The sequence below is a fragment of the Ooceraea biroi genome, chromosome 8, assembly GCF_003672135.1.
Source record: "Ooceraea biroi isolate clonal line C1 chromosome 8, Obir_v5.4, whole genome shotgun sequence".
Taxonomy (NCBI): domain Eukaryota; kingdom Metazoa; phylum Arthropoda; class Insecta; order Hymenoptera; family Formicidae; genus Ooceraea; species Ooceraea biroi.
Window position 1 is genome coordinate 4,050,635 of NC_039513.1, and position 27,010 is coordinate 4,077,644.

The 27,010-nt window shown below is 40.9% G+C and overlaps 1 protein-coding gene and 1 non-coding gene across 5 annotated transcripts in view; both read left to right on the forward strand.

Moving 5' to 3' along the window:
• Positions 1–27,010, forward strand: part of LOC105285825 — a 253,884-nt gene that overhangs the window by 126,967 nt on the left and 99,907 nt on the right. For all 4 annotated transcript variants that reach the window (XM_011350327.3, XM_011350328.3, XM_011350329.2 and 1 more), the window contains one exon: positions 2,073–2,233. In XM_011350327.3, coding sequence (XP_011348629.2) covers positions 2,146–2,233 — 88 coding nt within the window. In that variant the 5' untranslated portion in view covers positions 2,073–2,145. The remainder of the gene's footprint in view (positions 1–2,072; positions 2,234–27,010) is intronic.
• On the forward strand, positions 6,817–6,879 carry LOC113562496. The gene has a single exon (XR_003406929.1). It is a non-coding gene; the product is annotated as a small nucleolar RNA SNORD31 (small nucleolar RNA).

Sequence of the window (27,010 nt, forward strand, 5' to 3'; positions counted from 1 at the left end):
TAAACCAGAATTGCGGATTGTATTTTTAATTATTTTATATAAAGAGATGTAATATGTGAAATAGATATCTTTTTCATTGATACGTAATTAATGTCGATACGTACATAACGTTTTAGTTAATTGTCAGTATAATATTCTCGCTTGATGTACTAGTATTTGGATATTTATGTTACTGCTACACGATATCGCAAAGCGAGACGAAACATGAAATGTATATTTTGATATCATTTTGCGTTAAAGTTGCAAATCTAACATCTACCCAGACTTGATCAAACACTTACAAGTTGCAAGGAGAATTAAAGAGATCTTGAAATTTCGCGGTGAAAGCATCGTCTTGTGAAAGCACCTCACGATATAACAAGTTGCCGTAACCGTCGGTAGCCACGACAAAAAAGAAAGCTTGATACGAGAAAGCTCAAGGTACCCAAATAAAATTGTTCGCTTGTAATCGAGTCCTTGAGAGGAAAAGCTGCGTCGTGGAAAAGCCTCGAACATCAATACTAGTCGGTTGTGCATACGCCGCATTTTCCTTCCCTTACAAGGTTGCCTACGTAGGAAAAATCTCTGGAGAAATGTACGGAAATATACTAATGTGATTCATATTATACGCGATTAAATTTTTACATCAACTTTTAATTATATCAATACTTCCGCAGCTAAAGTCATCAAAAAATATTTTTTAAACAAACGAACCTGAACTACTACATAAATTTTTACTAAAAACAGTTTCCGCCGAATTCTTCAAGGAGTTCACGTGCACACGAATATGTCGAGGAACACGTTGAATCTTGCGTTCCGCATGAGAGTCGAGCACCAGGATCCATTAATATCCGGTGCGACCCAGCGTCGCGCTGCGCGAGAGTCGTTCCGCGGAATGGAAAACCGCGCGGAAGTCATCGTCGCAAATGCGTTCTCGCGTAAAAAGCTCGGGTGTCACGCCGGCTGATGCTCTCGTCGCGATGCGACGCTACGGGGGTGACGATGACGAGCTCGGGGTGACGAGGATACGGGATGGCGCGTCAGGGTCCGCGAGCAAGAAGACGGCGGGCAGCGGCGCGCGTGCACCACGAGAGAATACGGGCGAATTTAATTTCTACGTAACATTACACCCTAGGAGCGTTATACCGGCGCCGTTGTGCGCCTCCGGGGGCGGCCGCGGAGAGACACTCGATCGCAGGACTCCATTTGCGGTTTAGCATAATGGAAACCCAACGCGCCCCGGGGGCCGTCCGCGTCCTCGTCCTCGACGTCTCGTCTCATCCCGTCTCACTCTGAATCTACCTCGTTCTCGTATTCTCCCGCTATGCTTGCGCGACCACGTAAGAATGGACGAAAATAAGTAAGCCGCGGGAATACAGCGTGAAAGATAAGCTCGCTGGTTCCCGTCGTACCGTTCAACGTCAAGCACGGACCGCTGGCCATTTCATACGAGAGAATGCTCCGTAAATGCGACGCGCACCGTGGATTCTCATTGTGCATGAATATTGCTTCCTTTGTGTTATAAGATTGTTTATCGATTGAAGTGCGTGCGAGTGCTCGATTTTCAGAAACGAAAAATAGAAACGATCAAATATTATATTGATAGAATGTAATGGAAAAGTTTATAATATCTTTCTAATTTCTATATTAATTCTATTTATTAATTCTTTATTTTTTTCTAAATTCTCATTATATTAATTACAAATTCTCACACTTTGGAGAGGTATTTGTTGTAACACCTGTCAACAGTTAACGTATCAGTCGCTGACATCTACACGTTTCGTTGCTTCGAAGTGATAGCTGTGCACTCATTATCACTGCGCGGATAAGAGTTACACGTTCTCAGTTATAGGATACCATTTTACCGCTAAGATACCGCTAACGATACTAGTTGTCCGATTCTAAGATACGTCTGTCGTAACGTGAGAAGTACCAGAAATGTCCTCGAATCACGCGGCAGGCGTACATTCGCTGTCTCAATGGCTGTCATTCGCCAGACGAAAGTACCCCCTTCCCTCTTTGCGAGATTCATTCCAGGAGACTGACGCGAAACCGAGCCGCCGCGTCTTATTCCTTATCTTTTATTCTTACAGGGAGGCTGTGATGAGGGAAGTCGGCTAAAAGGAGCCCGTGTCGCGCAAGCGCCGGTAGAGGAGTATAGGAAAGATGCCGCTTTCCTTGAGAGTCTTATTAAGCCCGCTGCTGCTTCTAATCATCGCAGGAAGCACCGGCGCCTTCAGCTCCCGGCAAGGAGGTAAGAAACCTTCGCCTTGAACGACATTTTGTGCCGGCGGGGAGACAATGACGATGACACCGACGGCGACGACGACGACGACGACAACGACGGTAGTCGTTACGAATTCCGCCTTTTCGTGGCTATAACAAATTTCCACGAGAATACTCGTGGTTTTACTCTTACTCCCGCTGCGAAACACGTCGCAACGACGCTCCGTTGTGTCCTCAAGTTTTGAGATAGCGCATATTTCCGTCCCCACGGAGCTTCTGCCTGTCAATTTCATACTATTTGCACATTCGCCGACAAGCGTGAAAATACGTTATCGCGCGTTATTCGTTCGTTTATTTCGCATGCAACAATCGGAGGAAAATTCGCGGTGCATCCTCGGTGCAGAAATACATTAATAAGGAAGTAGAGCTCAATTAAATTCGGTCTGAATCAAGATATTTAAAGAAAATACGAGACTTCTATAATATTTAGAAGGAAAGAATCTTCTCAGACACATGATGCGCCCGCGCAAATCGACTTCTTTATGTTCTTGTAAAACACGCGAGTTCCTCCAGTGAAATCGCAGTACACGACATAAGATCGACGATCGACGAACTACAACAAATATTGACGTGCATTTCAGTACGGGGATGAGGAGGAAACACACTACACTTCCGATCCTTTGGCCACTTAGAACTCCCGTAAATATGTCGACTTATTTCGAGTATCATGTTCGCGGTTACTCGGTCTTTCACAGATATCGACAAAAGAATATGCGCACATATATGTAGGTGCACCACTTGGGACAATGGTATAAGCAAAATATTTCCGCACCTTCCAGCATCCCCCACTGGTATCATCCATTCCTCTTCTGCTTCTTTCTCCCTCTCTCTCTCTCCCTTTCTCCGTTTCTCGCTCTAGCTGTATTTCCTCTCCGGTTGCATCTGAGAGGACGCCTCTTAGTGACCATTTCCTAGATTAAGGTCACCTGGAAAGCAAATAGTTGTCGGAGGAACGTAGAGGCGGGGAAACCGAGAGAGACAGAAGGAGAAAGAGGAACTCGGAGCAGTCGCACGGACGGTGAACTTCCGGTATATACGTTCCTGGAAAACTATTATGCGCGAAGGTCCGCTGCATTCGAGAGAAACTCGGCGCACTAGAATGTACGAGCGAGCGCTGGACAAATTGTCCCACGATCCTCGCGACTCGCCAATGACGGTAAATCCTTCGTCGCACTCTGGAGAATGCGTTCGATCGATGCGACGTTGGATCAGTGGTTTCCAACCTTTTCCAAGAAGCGGATGCGCGAGTGATAAATAATCTCAGAGCACAGTCATTCGTTATTTAGTCACAGTTAATTCTAACGCGTTTGCAGTGTCCCATTGTATAGCGCGCGTACTAACAATGTGATGTTTTCCGCTCTTTAATTACAAAATGCAGTTTCCGCATTCAAAGTATAATCATTAAAAGCAGGAATAAAATGTATTGTAACGTTAAAACAGAAAGAGGGAAATGGATAATTATCGGACAGTTTCAATTACGCGATGAGTAGCACAGTCAGCGTGAATATTAATAGAATAAATACCCAATATGAGGAAAATCTCGATTGAATTATTACATTTTTCGCAGCTCGTCAGCGAAATAAATCTTATCTGGATTCGGATTACAAATTTAAGATTGTTGATACCGCATCAAAGTCGCTATCAAGATTTAAATATTAAAATATAAATTGCAATAAGAGAATACATTGTTCATACCGGCAAAATTACCATCTAGAATACACACAAAAATACATCTCTCTCATGATTATCACTTTTATAGTACAAAATGTATTTTGTATTGAGAAACACATTTTTTTTTCTATTTGCAAATAGAAAACATGTTTGACCATAAAAGTGAATAAATTCGCCCACCGCTAGTTTCGGTTTTTCAACTTTTGCATGGAAATATGAGAATCCACAAGTGTTTGATTATAAATATTATAGTATTTATATATGTATTTATCCGTTATATTTCTCGAGATATTAAATGTAACATTGTTCCATGTGATTCAAAAAGCAGAAGAAAAATTTCTTATATATAAAAATTAATCCCGTTACTTCGTATACCTTCGTGAATTTTACAGAAAACGGATTACGTACGTCTCCCAAAGTGAAATGAGTTGGACAATATTGAAGGAAAGGAAAGAGATCGCGTGCAAACAGATGAATAGATTTTAGGAACACTGTACGCCTCGAAAACTAATAACGCCGGTATACTTAACAAGTGTGTTTGGCATAGTCTTTGTCACCGTCTCGGTTATTTCGCGTCGACATGCCTCGCAATGATCAACGAACCGCGTATATATGCGCTCTCTGTCACATTTGCGAATGCAAACGCGCAATTTCCCGGAGAGATCCGACTTAAATCCAACCCGGTACCGTATTTGGGTCAGAGCCCTTAACGTGCGCGCGGCCATTCTCGCGAGTCGAGGGTAAGACCCACCCTCTCAGTCGAGCGATTCTCGGGCAGACGTTGATTAGCTGGAAATTTATGCGCCCTCGTGTCGACGCTGACATCCGGTGGCGAATCTGTGGCCGTCCGCGAAGGGAAAGAAAAGTCCACGGTCGAGGAAGAACCCGGTCTCCCTAATCGTGCCGCAAACAAGATTATCTGATCGAATTTTAACGGGGCCTTCGCGTGATCCCCGACTGACGATGTGCGACAGGATGAAGCGGCTTCGTCGACGCGGTCGGGTGCTCGTAAATACTTGTACTCGTACAGTGCGGACGTGTGTTTGAGCGTGTTTCCGTTCAACTTAGCGAAGCGACAGCAACGACGACGGCGACGACGACGACGAGGTAGACAATCTCGAGCGACGAATTTACAGCGTATAAACACGTTGTCCTAGTTATCTCGCTCGTGCCTTCGCGGAGCCTGCCGTCCTTTTATTACGTTCTCCCCTTCAACCTATTTGTCGCCTTTTTCCCTGTCGCCTGTGATGCCGCGCGGCCTTATCTTAATATTAGTGAATTTAAACGAACGCGTGCACACCTTCCGGCTCGTTTATTTCTTCCTCTCTTTCTTTCCTTCTTCGTGCATCATAAAAATTCCACTTTATATTGATGAAATTAAATGGGAATCATAAAAAAATTTGCTTTAACAAAATCAGGGTATTAAAAAGGTATTAATAGTAGATTATTGTATTTGCTCGAAGAATACGAAGAAGGAATTATGGATTTTTATGAAATAAAATTATTAGCACGAAACTTGGAGATAAAAGGAGCGGAGCACAGAGTAGATTATAATGGCGACGTGGTTAATGATTAGAGCACGGCAGAAATCGAGCGCATTACTGGCGGCGACAGAGTGACAATTTTGGCCGTGGCGAAAACACAATTTCACGATAAAACGCTTTGCGCGGACCCCTCCGCATATGGAGTAGTACAAGTATACAATTAAGCGAATGCCAAGCGCCGAAAGGCTCCGTTTGTTCGCGACAAGCAAGCCCGTGACTCGCTTTGATCTTGCTGGAAACCAGGAGGCAGGACGTTGCACGACGCGACGAACGGTGCACAGCACATATCCCATTAACGAGATCGCGCTTGCCACTGCGGCTCTTGCACCTCGAGAGTGCAACAAAGGACGAAGGAAAAGAAAGGGGAACCAAGAGGATGGGTCCGAGTTGGACGAATGCGGCTTGTCGCACGTTTCGCGTCACATTTCGAACTTTACTGTTCGCCCCCCGCAACTTCTTCTTCTGCTTCGTCTTCTTCTTGCGAAGACCATTCATCTCTCTCTTTCCCTCAGTCTACCAGTTTACCGTGTACCAGACTTTCCCTCTCTCTTGCCATTCGCCAAAGTGCTTGTCGGATAAAATTCGTCGGCGGGTGAAGTCCCAGGGCGCGAATAGTTCACGTAACCGCGGAGACGATAAGAAATGGATGTTGCGAAATTTCAGAATAGAAAAGACAAGAGAAATGTATTTTTCCGCGCCCGCCACACCGTTGTCGCTTCTTGCTCTTCAACTGCTACATTTTTTATTCTCACGGACGCTCTTTGCCTCGCGACGCCTATGCGATCTCTCCGATCTCCTCACGAGATAAACGCCCATCTTCTTGACAAGCACTTCTTTATTTATCCACGACGGAAACTTATCCTATCAAAAATTGCAGAAGATGCCGTTGCAGTACGCGATTATCGATATCATAAATGTTCGAGTTAAGAATAGAGTGGGAATATCCGAAGATCGTTCAAAAAGGCTGTCGAGCGAAACGAGAAGCACGTTTTCACCACGAGCATCATTTATTTACAATGAATAGAGATGCAAACTTATAGTCACTTTCGTACTGTTGTATCAAAATTTTTATAATATATTTAATTTTTTTAATTTCTAAAGTTTTTTATATTGGAAGTAAACTAAAAATAATTGAAAATTTAAAAAATTAAATGTAATAAAAATAACAGCAGATTAATACTATACAGAGAAAATGGGAATGGAATTGAAGAGGACAAATACGTAGGCAGTCCTCTAGCTAGAGGCAAGAAGGCTTGCCTAGCAAGTGAAAGACCCGAGTTCAATTCCCGGTCTCAGCTAAACTGAGGTTCGACATTTTTCTCGACTCTTACAATATAATAAAAATGATGACTTACACGCCCCAGTCTGAGAACTGTGACTGATAGTGTATTCTGATAAAATCGCTTCTATTTTGATATTTTTTCTATTAATTTTGTCTATTATATTGGGTTGGCCAAAAAGTAATTGCGTTTTTTCCCAATAGATGGACATACATATCTTGAAATGTAACTAACTTCATTCTAAACCGCAAATTCATTATGTAGATTAACAACTCACAGTTCAAGCTTGTTTTAGAAAAAGAAAGTACACGATTTCGTTAACAATTGTTTGTTTGCCGTCGATTTCAAAATGGAAAATCAAAAAGAACATTTTCGTCATATTTTGTTTTATTACTTCCGAAAAGGGAAAAACGCTGTGCAAGCTCATAAAAAGTGATGTAATGTGTATGGCGAAGATGCTTTAAAACAGCGGCAGTGTCAAAATTGGTTTACTAAATTTCGATCTGCAGATTTTAATGTGAAAGATGCACCACGCTCAGGAAGGCCAATCGAAATTGATGATGACAAAATAAAGGCACTGATCGATTCCAATCGGCGTTTAACGACCCGAGAGATTGCTGAGAATCTTAACATATCGAAATCGAGTGTTGAAAACCATTTAAAACGACTTGGATACATTAGTAAGCTCGATATTTGGGTACCACATGAGCTGAAAGAAATTCATCTCACTAAGCGTATTGACATCTGCGATTCTCTTTTGAAACGTGAGGAAAATGATCGATTTTTGAAACGTATGATAACAGGCGACGAAAAATGGATCGTCTACAACAACGTCAAACGAAAAAGATGGTGGAGCAAGCGTGATGAACCTGCTCAAAGCACTTGAAAAGCAGATATTCACCAAAGAAAGATTATGCTGTCAGTCTGGTGGGACTTTAAAGGTATTGTGTATTTTGAGCTGCTTGCAAGGAATCAAACCATTAATTCAGACGTATACTGTCGTCAACTGGATAAATTAAATGATGCCATCAAACAGAAACGTCGAGAATTGGTGAATCGCAAAGGTGTTGTGTTTCACCATGATAACGCTAGACCACGTACAAGTTTGGTCACTCGTGAAAAATTGTTGCAGCTTGGATGGGATGTGTTACCACATCCACCATATTCGCCAGACCTGGCACCATCAGATTACTATTTGTTTCGTTCTTTGCAAAACGCCTTGAATGGTAAAACCTTGACTGCTGATGAGGATATGAAATCGTTGTTGGAATTGTTTTTTGCTGAAAAAGATAAGAACTTTTTTGAGCGCGGAATCTTGAAGTTGCCTGAAAAATGGCAAAAGATAATCAAACAAAATGGACAATATATTGTTTAATAAAGTTTTTGTTTCCCATGAAAAATTCGCCTTTTATTTATATAAAAAAAACGCAATTACTTTTTGGCCAACCCAATAGAATATGCCTATTATAGAATTAATGCTCATGCTCTATAATATTTTTATAGTATTTAAAATAATATTATTAAAAGGAAACAATGTAACAGATGAGAAATCTGGTAAATAATTTTCAAGCTGATCGGTCCATATGCACAGGTCAGTTTCACAATAATTCAAACATGCTACAACTTGTCTCAAATGTTGGTCTAACATATAAAGCGACGTTGGAGATATCCGTGTTACACGAAAGTTACCGTGCAAAGACGGGGTGTAACGAAATTGACAAAAGTGACGAACGAGGGGGTTTACGACATACATATTTCAAGGTAAAATTTAGCACGGGGACGGACCCGCGTCATCATTCACTTTCATCCACCGTGTCGCTGCTGTAACGGTCTGATCCAAGTCGAGCACCAAAATTTTTGCGCTTCTTTCCGCCCCCGATAACTGAGCGAGTGTAAGATAAAGAATGGAACACATAGCAACACGAGAGCACGAAGCAGAAACATTTAATTCTGTTTGCGGCGAGCTCGCGGAATGACGCTCTTGCCAGAATAGAAGATCGGAGACAAATGGTTTCGCATATTTAGCGAGCGCTTGACTGTGACAAACTACCATCGTATACACGCGAATGCGCGCTTGCGATCGTGGATACGCTCGTATGCATCTGCACACATACACGTACAGGCATACGCATACGTACACACGTAGACGTTTATGCAGAAACGTAGCCATGTAGCCGCGCGAAACATCTTTCGAGGTGGCTGGCTCACTTTCGGCGAGCGTTCTCATTCGCAAGAATGCGGGAATGGCGATCCTTGACTTTCCTCGTTCTTTCTTCTCTCAAGAGCACGGTTTCAACTAGGCATCGTTGTGATCTGCTTCCCGTATCTAAGCATTGAAAACTTGGTTTACTTCCAGAATGAAACGTGTCATTGAAAATGTAACAGTAAAAGACCACGCTAGCGTACGAGTCGCAGCGCCATGAGAGGCTGAGAACTCTCGGACTGAGTAAAAAATATTAGAAATTTTGATATTAAATACGTTATCGTGTATGTATATAGCTTTCTGTAATAAAGGAAGTCCTTTTAATTTTCCGCGCACTTCAAAACATCTATTTCTTAATTATTTTTATTTTTAATAATAATAATAATAACGTTTAATAATAATAATGTTGGAATTATATTTGTGAGATTATGTGAATATAAAACAAGATGTGGATATCTGCAAAACATTTTTCAATGATAAATTCAATAATTATTTAATGGTAATCATCCACTTTTAATGTTTAATATTATTACGTTTTCTAAAAATTATATGTAAAATAATTCGATGTCCCTGTCCTTAACGCTCGTACTTTTTATCGATTTATGATCGGCTTTGATTGGTAGTACGATTTTTATTTCAAGGAAAACATAGCTTGGACAGAGATGTAAGGCTATTACATCCGATTATTACGCTCGCCATACCGAACTGAAACGAACAGCCGTAAAACGCGTTATTGTACCATTCGGTGAAACGTGAAATTATTATGTTTTTCATACGATGATAAAAACGCCGGAGCTGTATGCTGGGCTCAACGAGATTGCGTATCGCGATAAATATCGTCCACTTGTTTTACACCACACAGCACAAAATTTCTAGATTATTGCTTTGTATTACGCGACTCTGGCGCTTTTATTGCATGTTTCTTCTTTTTTCTCACTATATGCGCCGGCGTTAATAATTTTTCCGTTTGCACAGTCTTGAGTACGCTTTGTTTCGGAAGCTACGTTCAACGTGCTCTCGAGATTCGTGAAGAACAAATATCAGCAACGATTTTAAGATACGGCAAAATGTCTCTCAAAGTAAAAAAAGTAATAAAGTGTAGAGATATTTGATAAGATATAAAAATTTTTAAATGACTTTTTTCTAGAATATATGTATTTCGACGTGTTTGCTGAAATAAACGGCAACTTGAAATTAACTGGCTTATCGCCTCTCAAATTTTTTATCCAAAGTGCATCGTACCTCTTCTAGAATATATGTAATAAGTCAGTAATACTGCAAAATTTGTTTTTTATAATTAAGTCACTTATTTTAAAAGTATAGAATTTAAATTGAAGAGTGTATATTATGCACAAATGCATAAGGTATAAGTTCTAAATGCTCATTATCAAATAAAACTTTTGATATTAACTTTTGATAGTAAGGCAAAAGATTAAACTTTGGTAAGAAATTGAGAATATATCGAGGAAATTACGAGTTGAAAGTGATAAAAAGGTAGAATTTTACGAAAGAGAAATTTAAGATTTGCTGAACAATTTTAAATTGAGAATCTTTAGTTAAACACATATATGTTTCGTAGAGACAGTGTCTAATTTCTTTCTCTACAATTCTGCTTTCTATTTTCAAGAAGGAAAATTTAATGAGCTGTAATCAGTAAAGTAGTAGAATTAAATGAATGATCTCTCAGAATTTTCAACTTATTGCTTTTATTCTTTGGAACTCTGCCGACGACCATTTGCTTCTCTTTCTTTATTCGCAAAAAAAGATATCACGACGAAGAGTTGTTCGATCTAAAAATACAAGACAAATCGAGCCATCTGTCCGGCTTACGAGTTCTTCCATTCCTTCGAGAGCTAGTTCGACCATTCGTCACTTAGCGTAGCACTGCGTGAGATTTTCAAATAGTTGCTCGAGGCCAATATAAATCGATATTGGTATTAATTGATGCACTCACGCAAATAGAGTTACGACCAACAATCTAAAAACATTTTTACATGCTATGAACAATGATATTTTCGGCCTACTTCATTCATAAACACAAGTACTTACAATTTATATAAATAAGTGTACTAATATAAAGCCACATATACAGGGTGTCCCGGGTTTTAACCGACAAACTGCGGGAGCATATTCTACTAGTGGAAATAAGAAAAAATTCTTATATCGAGTTTGCTTAGAAATGCTTTATTACAAAGTTATAAACCAATATTGAAAAGAAATATGAGACAAGTAACAACGGATTTTTTCACAAAAATAAAAATTATGTACGCAATGATTTAGTGACGCATTTCAAAATGTTGTCCTTGCACATCGATACAAGCTAGACATCGACGTAGTACAGAATTTGTTACAGTACGACATTACTGAAAATTTTGTTGCATCTCAGTAACTGAATTAGTAATTCGTTGCTTTAAATCTATCTGGTACTCTCCTGTTAGGAAATCTACGTTGATACTCTCGTACGGCAGCTCGTGCATTTCCGTCACAGAATCCGTACACGAAATGAATATCAGTGTATTCCTCATTTGAAAACACTTTTGGCATTCTGATAGTAATTGCTAGTTCACACGACGATTGAAATCTAACAGCTACTGTTGTGAAAGTAACAATCATACTGAATCGTTTCAACATAGTGAACATGAATACATGTGAATACACGTAACATAAACATCTTCGACCTTCCAAATTCTACACTATGTTCCGTTGTTACTTATCTCATATTTCTTTTCAATATTGGTTTATAACTTTGTAATAAAGCATTTCTAAGCAAACTCGATATAAAAATTTTTTCTTATTTCCATTAGTAGAATATGCTCCCGCAGTTTGTCGGTTAAAACCCGGGACACCCTGTATATGAAGAAATATCTCTGAAAAGGAATTATAAAATAACATCCATATCATTGATTAAATATTTTCTATATGTATCAAGCGTAATATTCGAGTGATGGTAAATAAACAAGGAAAAACCGCACGAATGTTGGACGTTCTACTGGGGAACGTTAATTGCGCGAGGATATGGGCAGCGTGATACGGATGCGAGAGGTGCAGCTCGGCAAAATCTCGAATTCAAAAATCCCCGATAATTACCCTCCATTAATGGCAGCGGACTCGTCTCGCGGAGACTCCGCTAATTATTGTTGTATTTATCGTCCGGTTCGTAACGCCGGGACGAGTTTTTAATTTGCCGAACCATGCGCGCACGTTTTCACGCGCCGGGTTGGCCCGCGCTTTTTATTTTCCCGCTCCTTGTACCCCTCCCGCCGTCGCGACTCCGCGGTGTTATTTTTTTTGCACATCCGCCCATTTAACGAGGGAATTTGTCGGACGGTGAAATATCTCTTTTGTCCGGCGATGCGACAGGCCGTTCTCGATTATTTCGCCATCGGGTCGCACGCGCCGCGCCGGTATTTTGCGCCCGCGGCGCTCGTCGCACGGTGCGAGGAAAATCGCCGTTTCGATCGCGAAAATTTCCGCCGTTACTCCCTAATCCGTTTTTACCGAGATACGTTTTGGCCAGTGAAACCGATCGAGAATTATAAGGGTGCAAGTTTCGTTGATATTCAGATCGAATACCGATTATTTTCGCCCGGACTTTATCTGTTGCAAAACGAAGAGGTGAGATAATTATTTTCTTATTCTGTAAGCATGGATTTAAATTGCAGACGATGATTTCAAACGTTTCTCGTGAGAAATACAATGAAGTGAAGATCGTTTTCTCTCTCTCTCTCTCTCTCTCTCTCTCTCTCTCTCTCTCTCTCTCTCTCGACCAAATATTTTTATAAAACACATTTTATGATTCCTATAAATTTGCAGCGTTAAAAATCATGTTATATAGTTTTTAATAGTAATAGATTAGAATGGTTAGATCTTAGAACGCTGGACTATTGTGTTTACGTGAACGTAAAGACCATGATTGGATATTAAAGTAAATTTCCGAGGCACGTTCGATGTTTGCGATTTGGCGAGGCGTTTGCCTAATTGTTTTAAGCAATCTCTGTGTTCGCCCGGGGTGGTGACAACGTGGGAGGGCGTTTCGTAGCGCAATGAATACGCATCGATCTTCCGGGGTGGAGCGCAACGCAACGCCGAGTCCTGCAACATGCTGCCCGGATCAATTCAAATTCGCATTATTGCCGAGAAGCCGAGCGCGCGATACACCGGTCGATCCGACACCTAATACCGGTAATTCCGGTTTATTAGGTTGAACCACATTAGGTTTCCGGTTTATTAGGCCGATCCAACGTCCATGTCCCACGGCGGGGTATTACTCCGGGCGATCGTTCATCGATACGATCAAGCCAGTCTTCATGTTTAATCGAATAATTCTGATCAGCTTTTGTCTCCTGGTCGCACCATCACCCGCGAAATGACACGCGAAACTATTTAAGATCACGCTTCCACGCGAATCCTTGTTCTGGCTTTTATGTTGCACACTGGCAATCATTTTGATATGTTTATGAGACTTTTCTAGATGAATCATAAGGAGTATAAAGATTCTTTACGCATCACTTATTTTGTGAATTTATTATTCATGTATATTATATAATATTTATGATTGTACATAATATTGCATGTTCTATTATTGAAATTACGTTGAATTATCTAATCATATAAAAGATGATACAAAAGATTGCAGCTGAAACATTCTGAAAGAAAATAATGTTAGGATAGAGAAATACTTTGAATTAGCATTTAATTCAGAGTGTTTCTCGTATCGAAGATGCAAGATTATTAAATAATTCTGTGAATTCGTGTGAATTCTGCTGCATGTTGAGGATTGAGTACTCGATACGGCAACACGTGCTAGTACCGAGATTACTCCGAGTTTCTCAGGTAAGATTCACGTTGAATAAATGGTGCCGTGTGTCGTAATTTATATGTACACTACGTTGTAGAGGCGTTACGAGATATATGTTTATGAAATTTGCTCGACAAACAGGCAAAAATTATGCAAATTAACATTTGTAAATTAGCAATTTCATAATAAATGGAAAAAAAAAGGTAAAAGACACGGTTAGAGAGTTCTGTTCCTATACATGTATTGAAAATACTTGATGTTTTTTATTTCAACTGAAGTGTTAGAAAATAATATATAATATTGAAATATATAATAATATTACATAATTTTTTTGTACTTATTGGATGAAGAAATTAAGTTAACGTGTGTTGTCTTGAAATAAAAGTCTCATCGATAAGGCTCGTCACCTTCTCGTTTAACAGAATTATGGAACGCTGACTCGATTAGGACTTGTGTTCCTGACGAGTAATTGAATAAACACGGTCTCATTAATATGCCTGGGAGTGACATATTGCGCAAAATGCGGGCCGCGGATGACATAATTGATGTTATATAATATCGGTAATCATAGAGGGAAAGCTCATTTCACTAGTGAAACAACCGAATCGCAACGCATCAGAAACCCGATTGTTCTGTCGTTTATTGTTAATAAATTAATCCTCCAGAGAAGCTGAATATTATCTTACAGTATAATTTGTGATGAAATTAGTTGCTAAACTTTTAGAATTTAAATTGTCGAATTTGACTGTCTTCTTTCATAATTCAAACATTTTTGTTTCGATAAAATCATGCGAAAATGATTATTATATATTAGATATGTTATATTATAGTACATTTTATACCAAATTGTATTATACTTGGAAAGTGCATTAATTTTTTTTCTAATATATTTCATTGTAACATATTGTGATATCGAATTGTTAACATTATAACGTAGATATCAGAATGTCTGATGACGGTGTATTTTCTTGAAAATTTCTTCGGATACAATAATGGAAATACATCTTTTTATTTTGTAATTATCGTTCCGTTACAACGTTATCGGTCTATTAACTGGGATAAGGCATTAAAATGATTATCTGGATCCATCGATCGACGATTGGTTAGTTGGCTGTTCCGTCCGCAAGTAGCTTCCACGAAGGTCGACGGCAAGGGAGAGAAAGTAATTTCTTGGCCAATAAACGACAACGGGGGATGCGGATGAACGAAAAAACAACGAGAAGGGTAACCGCACGGTAGTGAAAGGGCAAACTAAGCGCGACGAAACGAAGGGACCTTTTTTAACCCCTGCCTTCTTCCCTGCGAGATCCTTACGGCGAAAGATCGGCTGTCGTTCATCGTCTATATAGAAACAATAAACTCAATTGTGAGAGTACGGGCAACAGCGTAAAAGCGAGTGAATATCGCGACAGCTCAGAGATATTATTTAGTCATCTTAAAGAGACGAGCGAAACAACGAGAGCGTTTGCAAGCGCTCTACAAATATCGCCCGTTGTATCTTACGTAAAATTCGCGAGTTCTCGTTTCGCCTCTCGGTTTTGTTTCCTCGCACATCTGATAAAGTTTCGCTGGCCCCGATTTTCATGTGTAATAATCAAATATACTGGAGCAGCTGAATAGTCACGACATTCGGAATCAGGAAGAGAAGTCGAGCACTTTCTGTTTGGCTTCCACCGTTTCGAATTTCGAGGTAGTGCCTGGAACAGTCGGAGCAGACGTGCAGAGACTCGCGACTAGATCTGTTTTCTCAGCCGCGAGCGTCCTATATGCTGGCGCTAAATTTACGAAACGCCGACGTGTCGGCGTCTCTTCGTTTTTTCAGCGTTAACTCCCGGTTTGACGGTTGTCTCCGCGATGTCGCGCTCTTCCCCGGTGGACACCCGGTAATTTCGGCACCATTCGGTAACAATAACGACGTCGCATCGCCCGACACGCCGTAGCTCGTTTTAGATTCCCAGACGTGCGTTCGTCTGCTCCTTTTCTGAATGCCTCCTTCGTTCTCCTCTCCTGTCTTGTTCCGCTCCTCGTCGCTCGGAGAGCACGCGCCCGATGTTTCACTATCGGGCACGTGCGTTATATCGTATGCACTCGGATTAACCTGACATTACGGACGTCGGAGGCGAGGATAGAGTACATTCGCATCCATCTACCCACACTGCCACACCTCCTCTGCCAGACACGCGCGCATACACGGAGATACCAAAATAGAAAAATATTAAATTCCGCTCGCGCGAGACTTTATTAAGTATTGTTTGACATTGTCAAATAAAGCATAAATTTGTAACGAATCAATATATAGGCTTGAATATGAATTTGTTTCTGATGTCAAACGTAAACTTGCTAATAACTCCCGTTTACTAAAATCTATTTTTCATTCAGAAAAAATGTACATTTTGAATGAACACATTTTGCTACTAATTAATACCTCCTAAAATATAATGCAATCTTTCTTGATTTATCTCTTTCAAAAATCGGTCCTTAGTTTCTTTTATATTTGAAAACTATTTTATATTTCAATTCTATATTTAAATCTGTATTAAATTATTTTTCTTTATAATTGCGTCTACATTTTAATTGCCACACTGGTTCAGCACATACGAATAATATATGGATTGATGTTCGTATGCATAAGTGTATTCGTGGATCATGTTCGTCGCGGCTATATTCTTCGGTATTCCCAGCTGTCAGCAACAATACGATGTCGCATCGTCGACTGTCAAGGTGCATTTTAGATTCCACGAGTCTCCACGGGGTTTCTTGCTTCTTTTTACATGTATTCGTGGCTCATATTCAAGCCAGTCTTGTTAGTTTTTTACGCGTCTACATACGACGATTTGGACGCGCGTTTTTATCGATACGACGACAATTGTCTCGCGCGTTGCGCTATGCATCCATAACGATTTAATTACTCGTTATTGTTCGGATACGCGATACATTAATCGCGACCGACCGATCGTCTGCGTTCTAGCTCGATACGCGCGTTTTAATTACGCGGTGCACGTTGCACCGAGAAGCGTCATTGCGCGCCGCGCGTTATTATTATATTATTGGCACTTTTACATGTATAGCATTTCTACATATAAACACACGATGTCCCGTAAGTCTCATCCGCGTTAAACGCTCATTAATTATAGTTATTCTTATATGTTCCTCCGATATGTATTATATTATATCGATATACGACAAAATTTGCAATACAAAATATTTCATGCTTGTGTAATTATTTTCATGCGTTTATCGAATCTATGTTGCATCTATATGGGTATACTATAATATCATCAAGAGGAAGTAACACGCACACGCACATCTTTTATGGCTTTTTCACTGACACGTAACTCGTATTCATTGTAAAGTATAATTTAATTTATCTCCTATAATATGTACGTTCAATCAGGATGATATATCATCTGAGAGTGATAATATAACGGAGATGCCTTAAGCGCCAGATCCGCTCTTTTCATTTAAGTCCTTTTTTTGGAACGAGCATAAGTGGTACTAACCGTAAAACAAAGATGCGCGACAACTAGTACGTTTTCTCTCTGTCTGTTTCGTGTGTCTACGGCTGACTATTATTAGTCTTAATAGACCATGTGTTACAAGTGGAGACGTCGACCTGACGTCCTTTACTCGCGAGTCTGTCTCCGTAAAGAACAATGGCAAACGAATAAGCTTGGAAGGGTCGTGTGCAGTCTTGAGCTAGCTCCCGTTAATCTCGTAGTCGCGTGGATTATATTTGTAACCCCGCGCTGGTAGCGTGGAGATTACGAGTGTAATCCGGGAGAAATCTTTTGTCCAAGTTTCATTTCTCTTCTAGTTTTATCTATTTTTCCTATTTTAAATCATCATTCTTTGTCGTAATTAAATAAAGACAGAAGAAAGATATTAATTCCGTTGTTATCGAAAATTTGCGTTATTATATCATTGTTATATATCTTTATTATATCTATCGAGTTCGAAAATGACCATGCTTCATTACTCTCAAATTCGATGCACTTTTGCTTAATTGTACTTAATGCTGAGAAATCTTATTGTGATTTTCCAACAATTAAACTCTATCAATTCCTTTTTCTATTCGTAATCTATTCAATTTGTAATTGCACACTTATGCACACACGAATGTGGCCAGCAAAAAATAATTAGAATGCGCCATAATGAAAATGAAAAGAGCAGATGTGCAAGAAGGAAAAAAGGGCAGAGTTGGTGATGAAATTAAAAAACTCTAGTGGAGACAAGCGTGCACCCATCTCGGAAATCGGTGCGATTCCTGGCGCCAACAAACGGTCAGGAAATGGAACGGGGAAAGCGGAGATTGAAAAAAGGATGATTGTCGCCGATCGCATTTTTTCGAATTCTCTCCGAGCCTTGTTCCCTTCCAACGCCCTTATCTTCTCGACATTCCTGACTGACTTTTCCTCGTGCAGACTTTTCGACGTCCGGATATCGCGCTCGTATTGACGCGAGAGCCAAAAAAGGGATGTCTTTATTTTTCCGTGATACTATACGCTACGATGATTCTGATAGCTTTATCGACTCTATCGTGATTTGTGTCAGCAAAATAATGGATCATTTGTATCATGTAGCGATACTGTTACGTACAATGATTGTAGCCTTTATGTCATTAAACCTCCAAATAATTGCTTGTAATTTTGCTAATCGGTTCTTGTAAACGAAATAATCATATAATTATATCTATAAATGAAATAATAATATATAATATAATATATTATAGTTATATGTATATAGTTTTTTTTTATGCAGTTTTATTTAAAACCACTATTCTTCATCTAGATTATATTGGAAAAATATATCTGCTCGAATATACGTCGTCCATTCATGATTTCCATGATTTCTACGATTTTGCGAACGAGAATGGCGGCCTATGTTCTTCCGCTGAGCCGCGACAAATTGAACCGAGCGTAACAAAGCGTAGCGAAATTTCACCCGTACCCCCCGCACCGCACACGCACAGTACGTGCGAATTTCAACCCTTCGCTGGCCGTGGCGGCCGCGCTTTATGCGATGTCGCGCTGCGCAGCTTAAGTGCTCGGCTCGTAAACGCACCGCGGCGCGGGGTTGACATCCGGCATTATCGTTCCGTGATTTACGCATTCCGCGACTGTATTTCACCGTTCGCATCTCCTTTCGTCGAAATTTATTACGAGCGCGGCAGCAACAGCAGCAGCAGCAGCAGCCGCTGCCACCGTCGCGCGCGTGGTTCGCTTTAATACGAGCGTTCGCCATCCTTTTCATCCTACGCCTCCCTACGACGTCTCACCCTCTCCTGCAGTCTCGTGTTCACCGCTCCGTCTCTCTTTTATCCTTCCGCCACAACCACTGCCTCCCCTCGTCGTTTCCTTTCGCAGCGTTCCTCCGTTTACCGCCTAACCACGGTGGAACGAGCCGCCCGGCGCGGATTACAACGTGTAAAGGGATGGCGCGAGGACTGGGGGAAGGGGGAGGGAACGAAACGCTCCCAGGGGCTCGACGGGCGATAAATAATCAGATTAATGAAAAATATTTCCTGCCGCACGCGCGGGAAGAGAGAAGGGCATCTGCGCTCGAGTGCACTTACGTACAACACCCGTTCGTTATCCTGCGTGCGTGCACGGGGTGGTGGGCAGGGGTGGCCCCACGGACGACGGTTAGTCAGAGATGGGTTTATTTGCAGGAACGTTACGTGGCGTAATTTCGTCGGGAAATTGCGAAGTGCCGCGGCATCGGAGGAATTTAGAAATAATACGGGACTTTTCCCTCTTTCTCTCTCTTTCCTCCCCCTCTGTCCGCATTTTATATACGTACGTTTCGTCGCACCACGCGACGGTCGATGGTCGCACCCGCGCGGTTCGCGGTCGCACACAGTAGTTGTAATTTGTAAAGTAAATATGTAACAGACCGCGAGAGTATCACTGGGGAATCTCGAACTAATTTAAATGTTGCACGCTTTTTTATCTGAACGCGTCACAACGGGAAACCGCATCGAGATAGATTCAGAGTTCTCTTTTTTTTTATTTTGTACGCATCTCGCACGAGTACTTCATGAGGCCGCGGAATCAATTTGACGATAATAATTTCGTAGTGTTGAAATTGTGAAAATAAAAATAAAAATTAGACCGACGTAGGTAGAATTTTAAGGTGCAATACATGAAATTATTTTTTTCGCATTCTGTTTCTTGTTGTGATAAAAACTAATCGCTTCTGAGATGCTCCTATATGTTTTTATATTTTTCTGTCGATTTTCTGAATTATTGAATGTAATAAACAAGAGAGATGAGTGCATATTTATGGTGGAAAGTGGATTACAGTTGGTGATACAACTGTGTCATCCTAAGACTTGGCCAAGATAAATACGATAAAGGAGACATGTTGTAGCAAGTTAAAAATATCCCCGTGGTTTCGTACGTATCTCGGTATTTTATGACGGAGAACGGCCGCTTTACGTTCGTGCCATTATCCTGTCACGTTAAAACAAATGTAATAAAAGGATATTTCTGTTACTATCACAACTGTCATGTTTAAGCAGTTACATACAAACGAGAAAAACTAATGCAAGTTATTGTTTGCCATTTTGACATAGATTTGTCGAAGTCGCAAATATAAATATATAACTGCATCTATCAAATTGCAAGACAATAACATATTTGTTCTACTATGAAGAGAAAACTATAAAAGAGTAATATTTTTTCTTCATCATATCGCAATTTTAAACTGCAATCTCTATCTTGAGCATATATGAAAATTATGAAAATCGAAATACTTCCAAATCTTAATTTATTATTTAGCTTAATAAACTGATATAATTATTAGTTAATTATTTAATTGATTGAGAAAAGCTATCTAATTGAATTCATCATATTCGAAAGACAATTTCTTTCGTCGCGAATGGACGAATCGGCGAATACACTCGTACGATAATACGCATCGTAAATCGTGCAATATGTCGATAAGCGTAAAATATGTCGGCGTAGTAACAAATCGTGCGTCTGTGCGCGACGCACACATTCACGTCTTTATCCAGCAAAAGTTTTTAATTAATCGCTTGTAATCAAAGTTTTTGATTGCACTAACAGCGTCCCGTACGGTCCAAGCGAATGAGCGTTCATTCGATGCATTTGAATAATACCTTCGCGCTGGTTTCGCCGGCGCAGTTTGCGAATCGCGATACTCGCGATTTATAAATTCCACCCATCGAATATAACACAACTGTTATATAGCGGTACTGATTTAAGCGCTCAATTGGTACCGAATCGCATGTGTATATCGATTTTCCCGCAGTGTGAACGTCAAGGCGCCGGCCGATTGAGAGTAATAGCAAAATAAAGGATTAAAAATAAAGGAATTTTGTTAAGGAACAATTGATGAAAAATTCAATACAGAAACTGCGTTTAATGGTGCACGCAGTGATTATACGAATAATGCATTTTTTGATATTTTTGTTATTATGATTCTACGTGAAAACCCATACATACAAACTGTCTTAGATAACATTAGTGTCAGATAATCCGTATCGCTAACTTCGCGTGAATATTTTTGCGTAGGCGCACTCTCATCCGTAACGATATCACGAGCAATCGGCTGGACGCGTCTCTTATTTGTATCATTGCGCGAGGGTTGTATCTTGCGGAAGTGCGCCGCATATACCGTAAAGATCGTAGCATGTATATCTTCTCCCCTTCCGCTTTTTATTTCTTCCTCGACCGCAGCGAACGGACGCGAATCTAAACCGCGCGCATCCTCGGCACGGTCAAGTCTCGTTAGAAAGTCCGAGAAGACGGCGCTTATGCACGGAGCTGGAAAATCGAGGAAAACTGCTCGGAGGGTCAAGTGGAATGGATCGCGCTCGTTGACCAACTACGCTGACCATCGTAAAAGGCGGACCAGTGATTAGTTTTTGTAACCGCCGCGTCGCCGCGGACAGCGAATGAATTTAATTTTCTTGGTACTTTAGCTATCTGGAACAATCTCCGAATGCGTATTGCATGTAATTCTTTTAAGTACTCCGATACCTTGCGACCGTTTGATAACGGTGTGATACCGCGTGGGCAAGAAATACACAACCATCGGAGTTGACCAGAGTTGTAATGATTCCAGAAGAGAATTTCTTTTCAGCGTAACTCAAAGTTCTTTCGCGATTTTCGGAAATTGAAATTTGTAATGAGAATATGATTTATTTATTTAGCAAGTTTATTGTCACATATTGCACTAGAAGATGATTTGTTATAAAAATTGTTTTTAAATACGATAAGGCGGGACAACTTTATGTCAGAGAAAGTACTCGTTATCTCCTCACTCAAATATTCACTCATTTGTAAGATTTATACTCATAAGACCACTCTAACGAGGTCAAATCGTCATCGCTCTCGCTTTTAGTTTCTCAAAGTGGTTTTATCGTCGTTCAGCTGTTCCGCTCGCATTCCGTTCTCGGGCCAGCCTCTTGTACGGGTCTTAAACTCACGTTAAATTTCGTTAAGCTCCACCCCGAACGGGCACTCGACCTGCTACTCAATATTTCAGTGCAATTAGGTGGCAATACGCCCCTGCCGTACGGTGAATTATTCAGGAAAACTCCAGAGTGAAAATAAACCGACGGTCCAGCAGGGCTCGAGGGGTCCGCGCGGCAGGGGATCATCCATTACTTAGCACGCGTTAACGCACTTTGCCTGTAAAATGCATCGTGCGCGCGCGCGCTCGTCATCGTTGATGTTAATCGAGATCGAACTAGGGTCACGATGCCGTCCCGGTAGGAATACGTAATGCGCTCGCAGCGAAATGTGCTCACCTGAGTTTATTAAACGGTCATATCCGGTGCTCTTATTAGTTTGACAAGGTGTTTTACATCATTTAAAAGAGAATTCAAGTTTCCCGAAAGAACTGTGATGGCTTTAAGTGGAAAGTTACGAATTAATCCTTCGACTCTTCATCACTTCAGCTTGTTGGAAAAAGCTAGAACTGCAAAGAAAAGACTATAAATTGTAGTAAAATAACTCCACATAGCGGTTGATAGATTAAAGATTAATCTCGTTTGATTGCATCACGGAGTATTCTAGTCATCGCAAGGCTTCTTGGTAATTACAGACATTAAAGCTGAAACCAAGAAGCATACTGCTCGCTCTCGATATCGTAGTACCGACGATTCTCGCGTGACACACGTAGGTAAATATAAGCAGCATACGTTCAACGTCGATGGAACCCTAAGACGATTTTAATTCCGCAACAATTTCGTAAGGCGCTTTCATAAAGCTCGACCGTAAAGCCGCAATTGCAGACAAGATTGAAACACAATGCGAACGCATCCCCCGGAAATGAGATGTAGCGGAATACTCATCAGGAACGCGCGATTAATCACGACTGTTTTGCACTGCGGAAGAAATGGAAGCATCATGGGCAGCGGCATTCACACGCCACTCAGCGGGAATAAATATATTCTGTCCACCCAGCCGTCACAACTTTCCTACCATCGTTCTTGCCGACAAGAGGGTGGGACGACAAGGGGCACTGACTACATAGTAGTCCTCGCGATCTATCACTTAGCGCGAAGCAAGACCGGGCGGGTACTCGCCTTTCGTCCCCGCGGGACTTTCACAATCGGGGATCCTTCCTTTGCCGCCCTCCCCGTTCCAGCCGGCTTTTTCTCATCCTCGTCACCAGTGCAAACTGATGTATGGCTCGTGATTGGAGTGATTGTACACACATATACATGCAACGCGCACACGCACGCACACTGACAGCGACGAGGAGAATTCTTAACGTCTCGGGGGAGTGCGAGCGATGCGGCGTCCCGTGAGAGAAATGTTGCAGGGTGATTTCGGCGATGCGTACACACCCATACGCACACCGCTCTGCGCGCTTTCCGCCCCCGTCCCGCCACTGTCCGTTGTCGATACATCAATTCCATCGAACATTTAACCGGGAAGAAGACACACGCGGCCTCGCGGGATGTGTCAGTAAAATTGAGTGAAAAGGGCACAGCGGTATAAAAAAAAGGGAGTGAACATGTACGCAGTCGTTGTCTTGATAACGCAAAAACGACGAAGACGCGAACTATCGATTTTTACGAGGGTTGACAACGAACGCAGACAAGTTTTCAGCACGTGAGACGACGTTTGCGAAATTGATGCATTTTGTATACGAAAGAAGTACCGTTGCGCTTGTACTTGCTTAGCTTCCGCCAATTTTGGAGCAAGCTGTGCGAAATTAGTATACGTCGAGTCACTTGATTTTACGGTATCAGACGCTGTGCAGGAGTTCCTCGGTTTTTATTGCAATTAAAGCAATTAAACGTGCTTGCATTCGACCGTGCCGTTCAGTAAGCCGTCCCTTCGTGCCTATAAAATCCGATTGCAGTTTATGTTTCGCACATCCGTTTCCGATCCGCGACGCGGACTCCTTTCGTCTCGCAATTGGTGTGCAGCTCCTCGCTATTTTAATGGAACGCTTTATTCGGCCGGCAATCTGCCGTCTCGTTCTTACGTACGAACAGTCACGTAGGCGGGCCGACGGCTCGGCATAATTACGCGCTTTAATTGTTTAATTAATCCTGACGACGTTTTCGGTGTTTTATCTGGATGCTCGTTAGCCAAGCCAAGCTTGCTGCGCGAGAAATGCGGATGTGTATTTACGTGAGCCGAGATGGCCGCACATACGCCGGCTATATATAAATTGCTGTGCATGGTACGTAATCTTGCAGAAAGCGTATTAATAAATTTGTTGATCACCAAACTAGATTTGTTTACGACATCAAATTCCTTTGTTATTCTCCTTTTTTCGTTTGCTCAGTTATTTATTCCATGCACATAGCACTCGAGTGGACTCTCGTAAAACAAACAAGGTAAAACGGCACTATCGATAGGTATGGCATTTAAATGTGAAAGAATATCGACGGCACTTTCATAAAAAATATTGCGAGAGAGAGAAAGAAAGAGAGAGAGAACGATAAAAATAAATAATATTATAATTAATGCTCACACAGTTAATAATAAATTATAACAGACATATATCATATATCACAAGTTGTCGGTTGTTAAAAATATAAAAGTAAATTTTGTGACATTTTCGCGAAAGAGCTTGGTATGAAAATATAATTTTCTCTGAAAGCACAATAAAAATATAATTTTTTCCAATTCGTGATTGTCAAAACTGTCACAAAAGGAAGCCAAAAATGACATAGTAATACGTTTAACAATATTTCACATTACAGACGTCAAGCGCATCGAGCATTGCTGCATTATAAAGTAAACGCTAAGCAAGACGCGGTGCACTTTGGTGCAATAAGTTACCTCTATCTCCCGGCGCATTAACGAGAACGAGAAGCTGGAGGAAGCGGGATTACCTTTATGCGTGTCCCCGCGTCCCTAACGGGCGCCGCTTTATTATGGACGCAGAGAAGCTACATAATTATCGTAATTATGATAATCGTGATAATAATCGGCTACCACTACGCCGTTGTGTATGCGCAATGCTCGTGCTACTCTACGTATGCCGGCCAAAGCTAACGCTGTATCCCGCGACGTACAAAACGCTTGGCGAGCCGGGCATAATCTGCACAATGAATATCAAAGACAGTCGCGCAGGATACATCATTTCTTCTTGCATCGCACAAGCAGAAAATTAACGCGAATTGATCGAATAGATCGGAAAATTATGATACAATCGCATTTAAATTGATAGAACTTTTGCACGCTGTTTTCCGCGTTTTACATTCTAGCGTATACAGCACGTAATATATGTTGGTTCATGTAGATAGAACGACTGACAGAGCAATGGAACATCCGGCTTCGGCTCGAATAAATGATCTACGTCCGATTTAATTTCGTCTTCTCGTTTCTCCGTTCAATCTGCCGTTTCTTCCGCTTTTAAATTCTATCTAGGTGCATCGCGATTCTGTGTAATAGAAGTTCCTTTGGCCTCCTCGGGCTTTTCAATCTTCTACATCAAACATCGTGGCAGTTAAGAAATTTGTTTAAGCGAAGAATCCACCCTAGGCTATTTTAACGGGCGAAGCGCCGAGGAAAAGTCAATTAAAAATTTCTCGTAGAAATTTCCTATAAAAGTACATTACAGCGAGTATTATATCTATATATGCACTCTATCCAGAATAAAATGTTATCCGTAAGAACTTGAGCTTACATAAATTCTAAAAGACGATTTGCGCGCGTGCGCTACCGTGCTGTTCGCAATTAGGTACTAAACTGTGTCGGACGTTTCGCGCAATCCCATTTACATGTTGGCATTATTCATTAGGGAAAGCAAGATACATAGTCATTAATGACTTTATCACCGCGCGGGTAGAGCAGTATTTCCGGCGCGCGCGGCAAGCGAGCATCGTGAGATTTAATCGAGAAGGTATTTTATGGTCCGCACTGTCGACCAAGCAACATGAAAAATGATTACGTTATATTACTTCGCTGGAAGATCAAGATTTATGTATATATCCTACTGAGAGAGATTTTTGTCACGTTGGCCCGGACATTCTTATAAAATAGTATTTTTAACGCTCTTCGCATCTTCCTTCTTTATATTCTAGTCTATTCCTCTACCGATCGCATCAAATTTATCCTTTTTGCGTTTGTAAAGCTGTAAAGTCGGAGTTTGAAGAGACTTTAACAGAGAGAAGTATTTTCTTGTGACTCGTAATAAGTAATAATCTTGAAAGCATGGAAATAATCTCGAACGATTAGTACAGTTGATCGTTGAAGTAATACATTATCTTAATGATTCTCATTACTAAGTCAAAATATTATGCGAAATAATTATAAAATCTCAAGGCAAATACTTTTCGTATGTATTATACTTGTCATTATCCCGCATCGTACTTGACATTACTCCTTTGCCTTATCTCTCATCTTTCTGTCTTATCGTAACTCGCAATTATTTTTAATGAATCGTAACGTCGCCATAAGAGATCTCGATGCTTTGAAGCTGTTCTGTATCGGGCTTATAGAAGAGTTAAAAGTCCTAGCATCCATTTGAACATGAATTTGCCTGCCGTTCACGCCGGCAAATTCACCAGGCATATTGTCGTATAAATAAAACCGGAGTTTATTAAATTGTAAACGCCGACACGCGAACGATAACGAGCGCGCCCATCGGGATACACTGTTAAAATATTGTTGCAATTGGCACGAATGTTTGCCATTCGAAAAGCGCATCCTGACGCGCGTAATAATTGGATCCGGATGATGTAAATCGGCCCCATCGTTGCTCGATGTCATATCGGAAGTAATTCTAACGTTAAATAGATAAAACTAGTAAT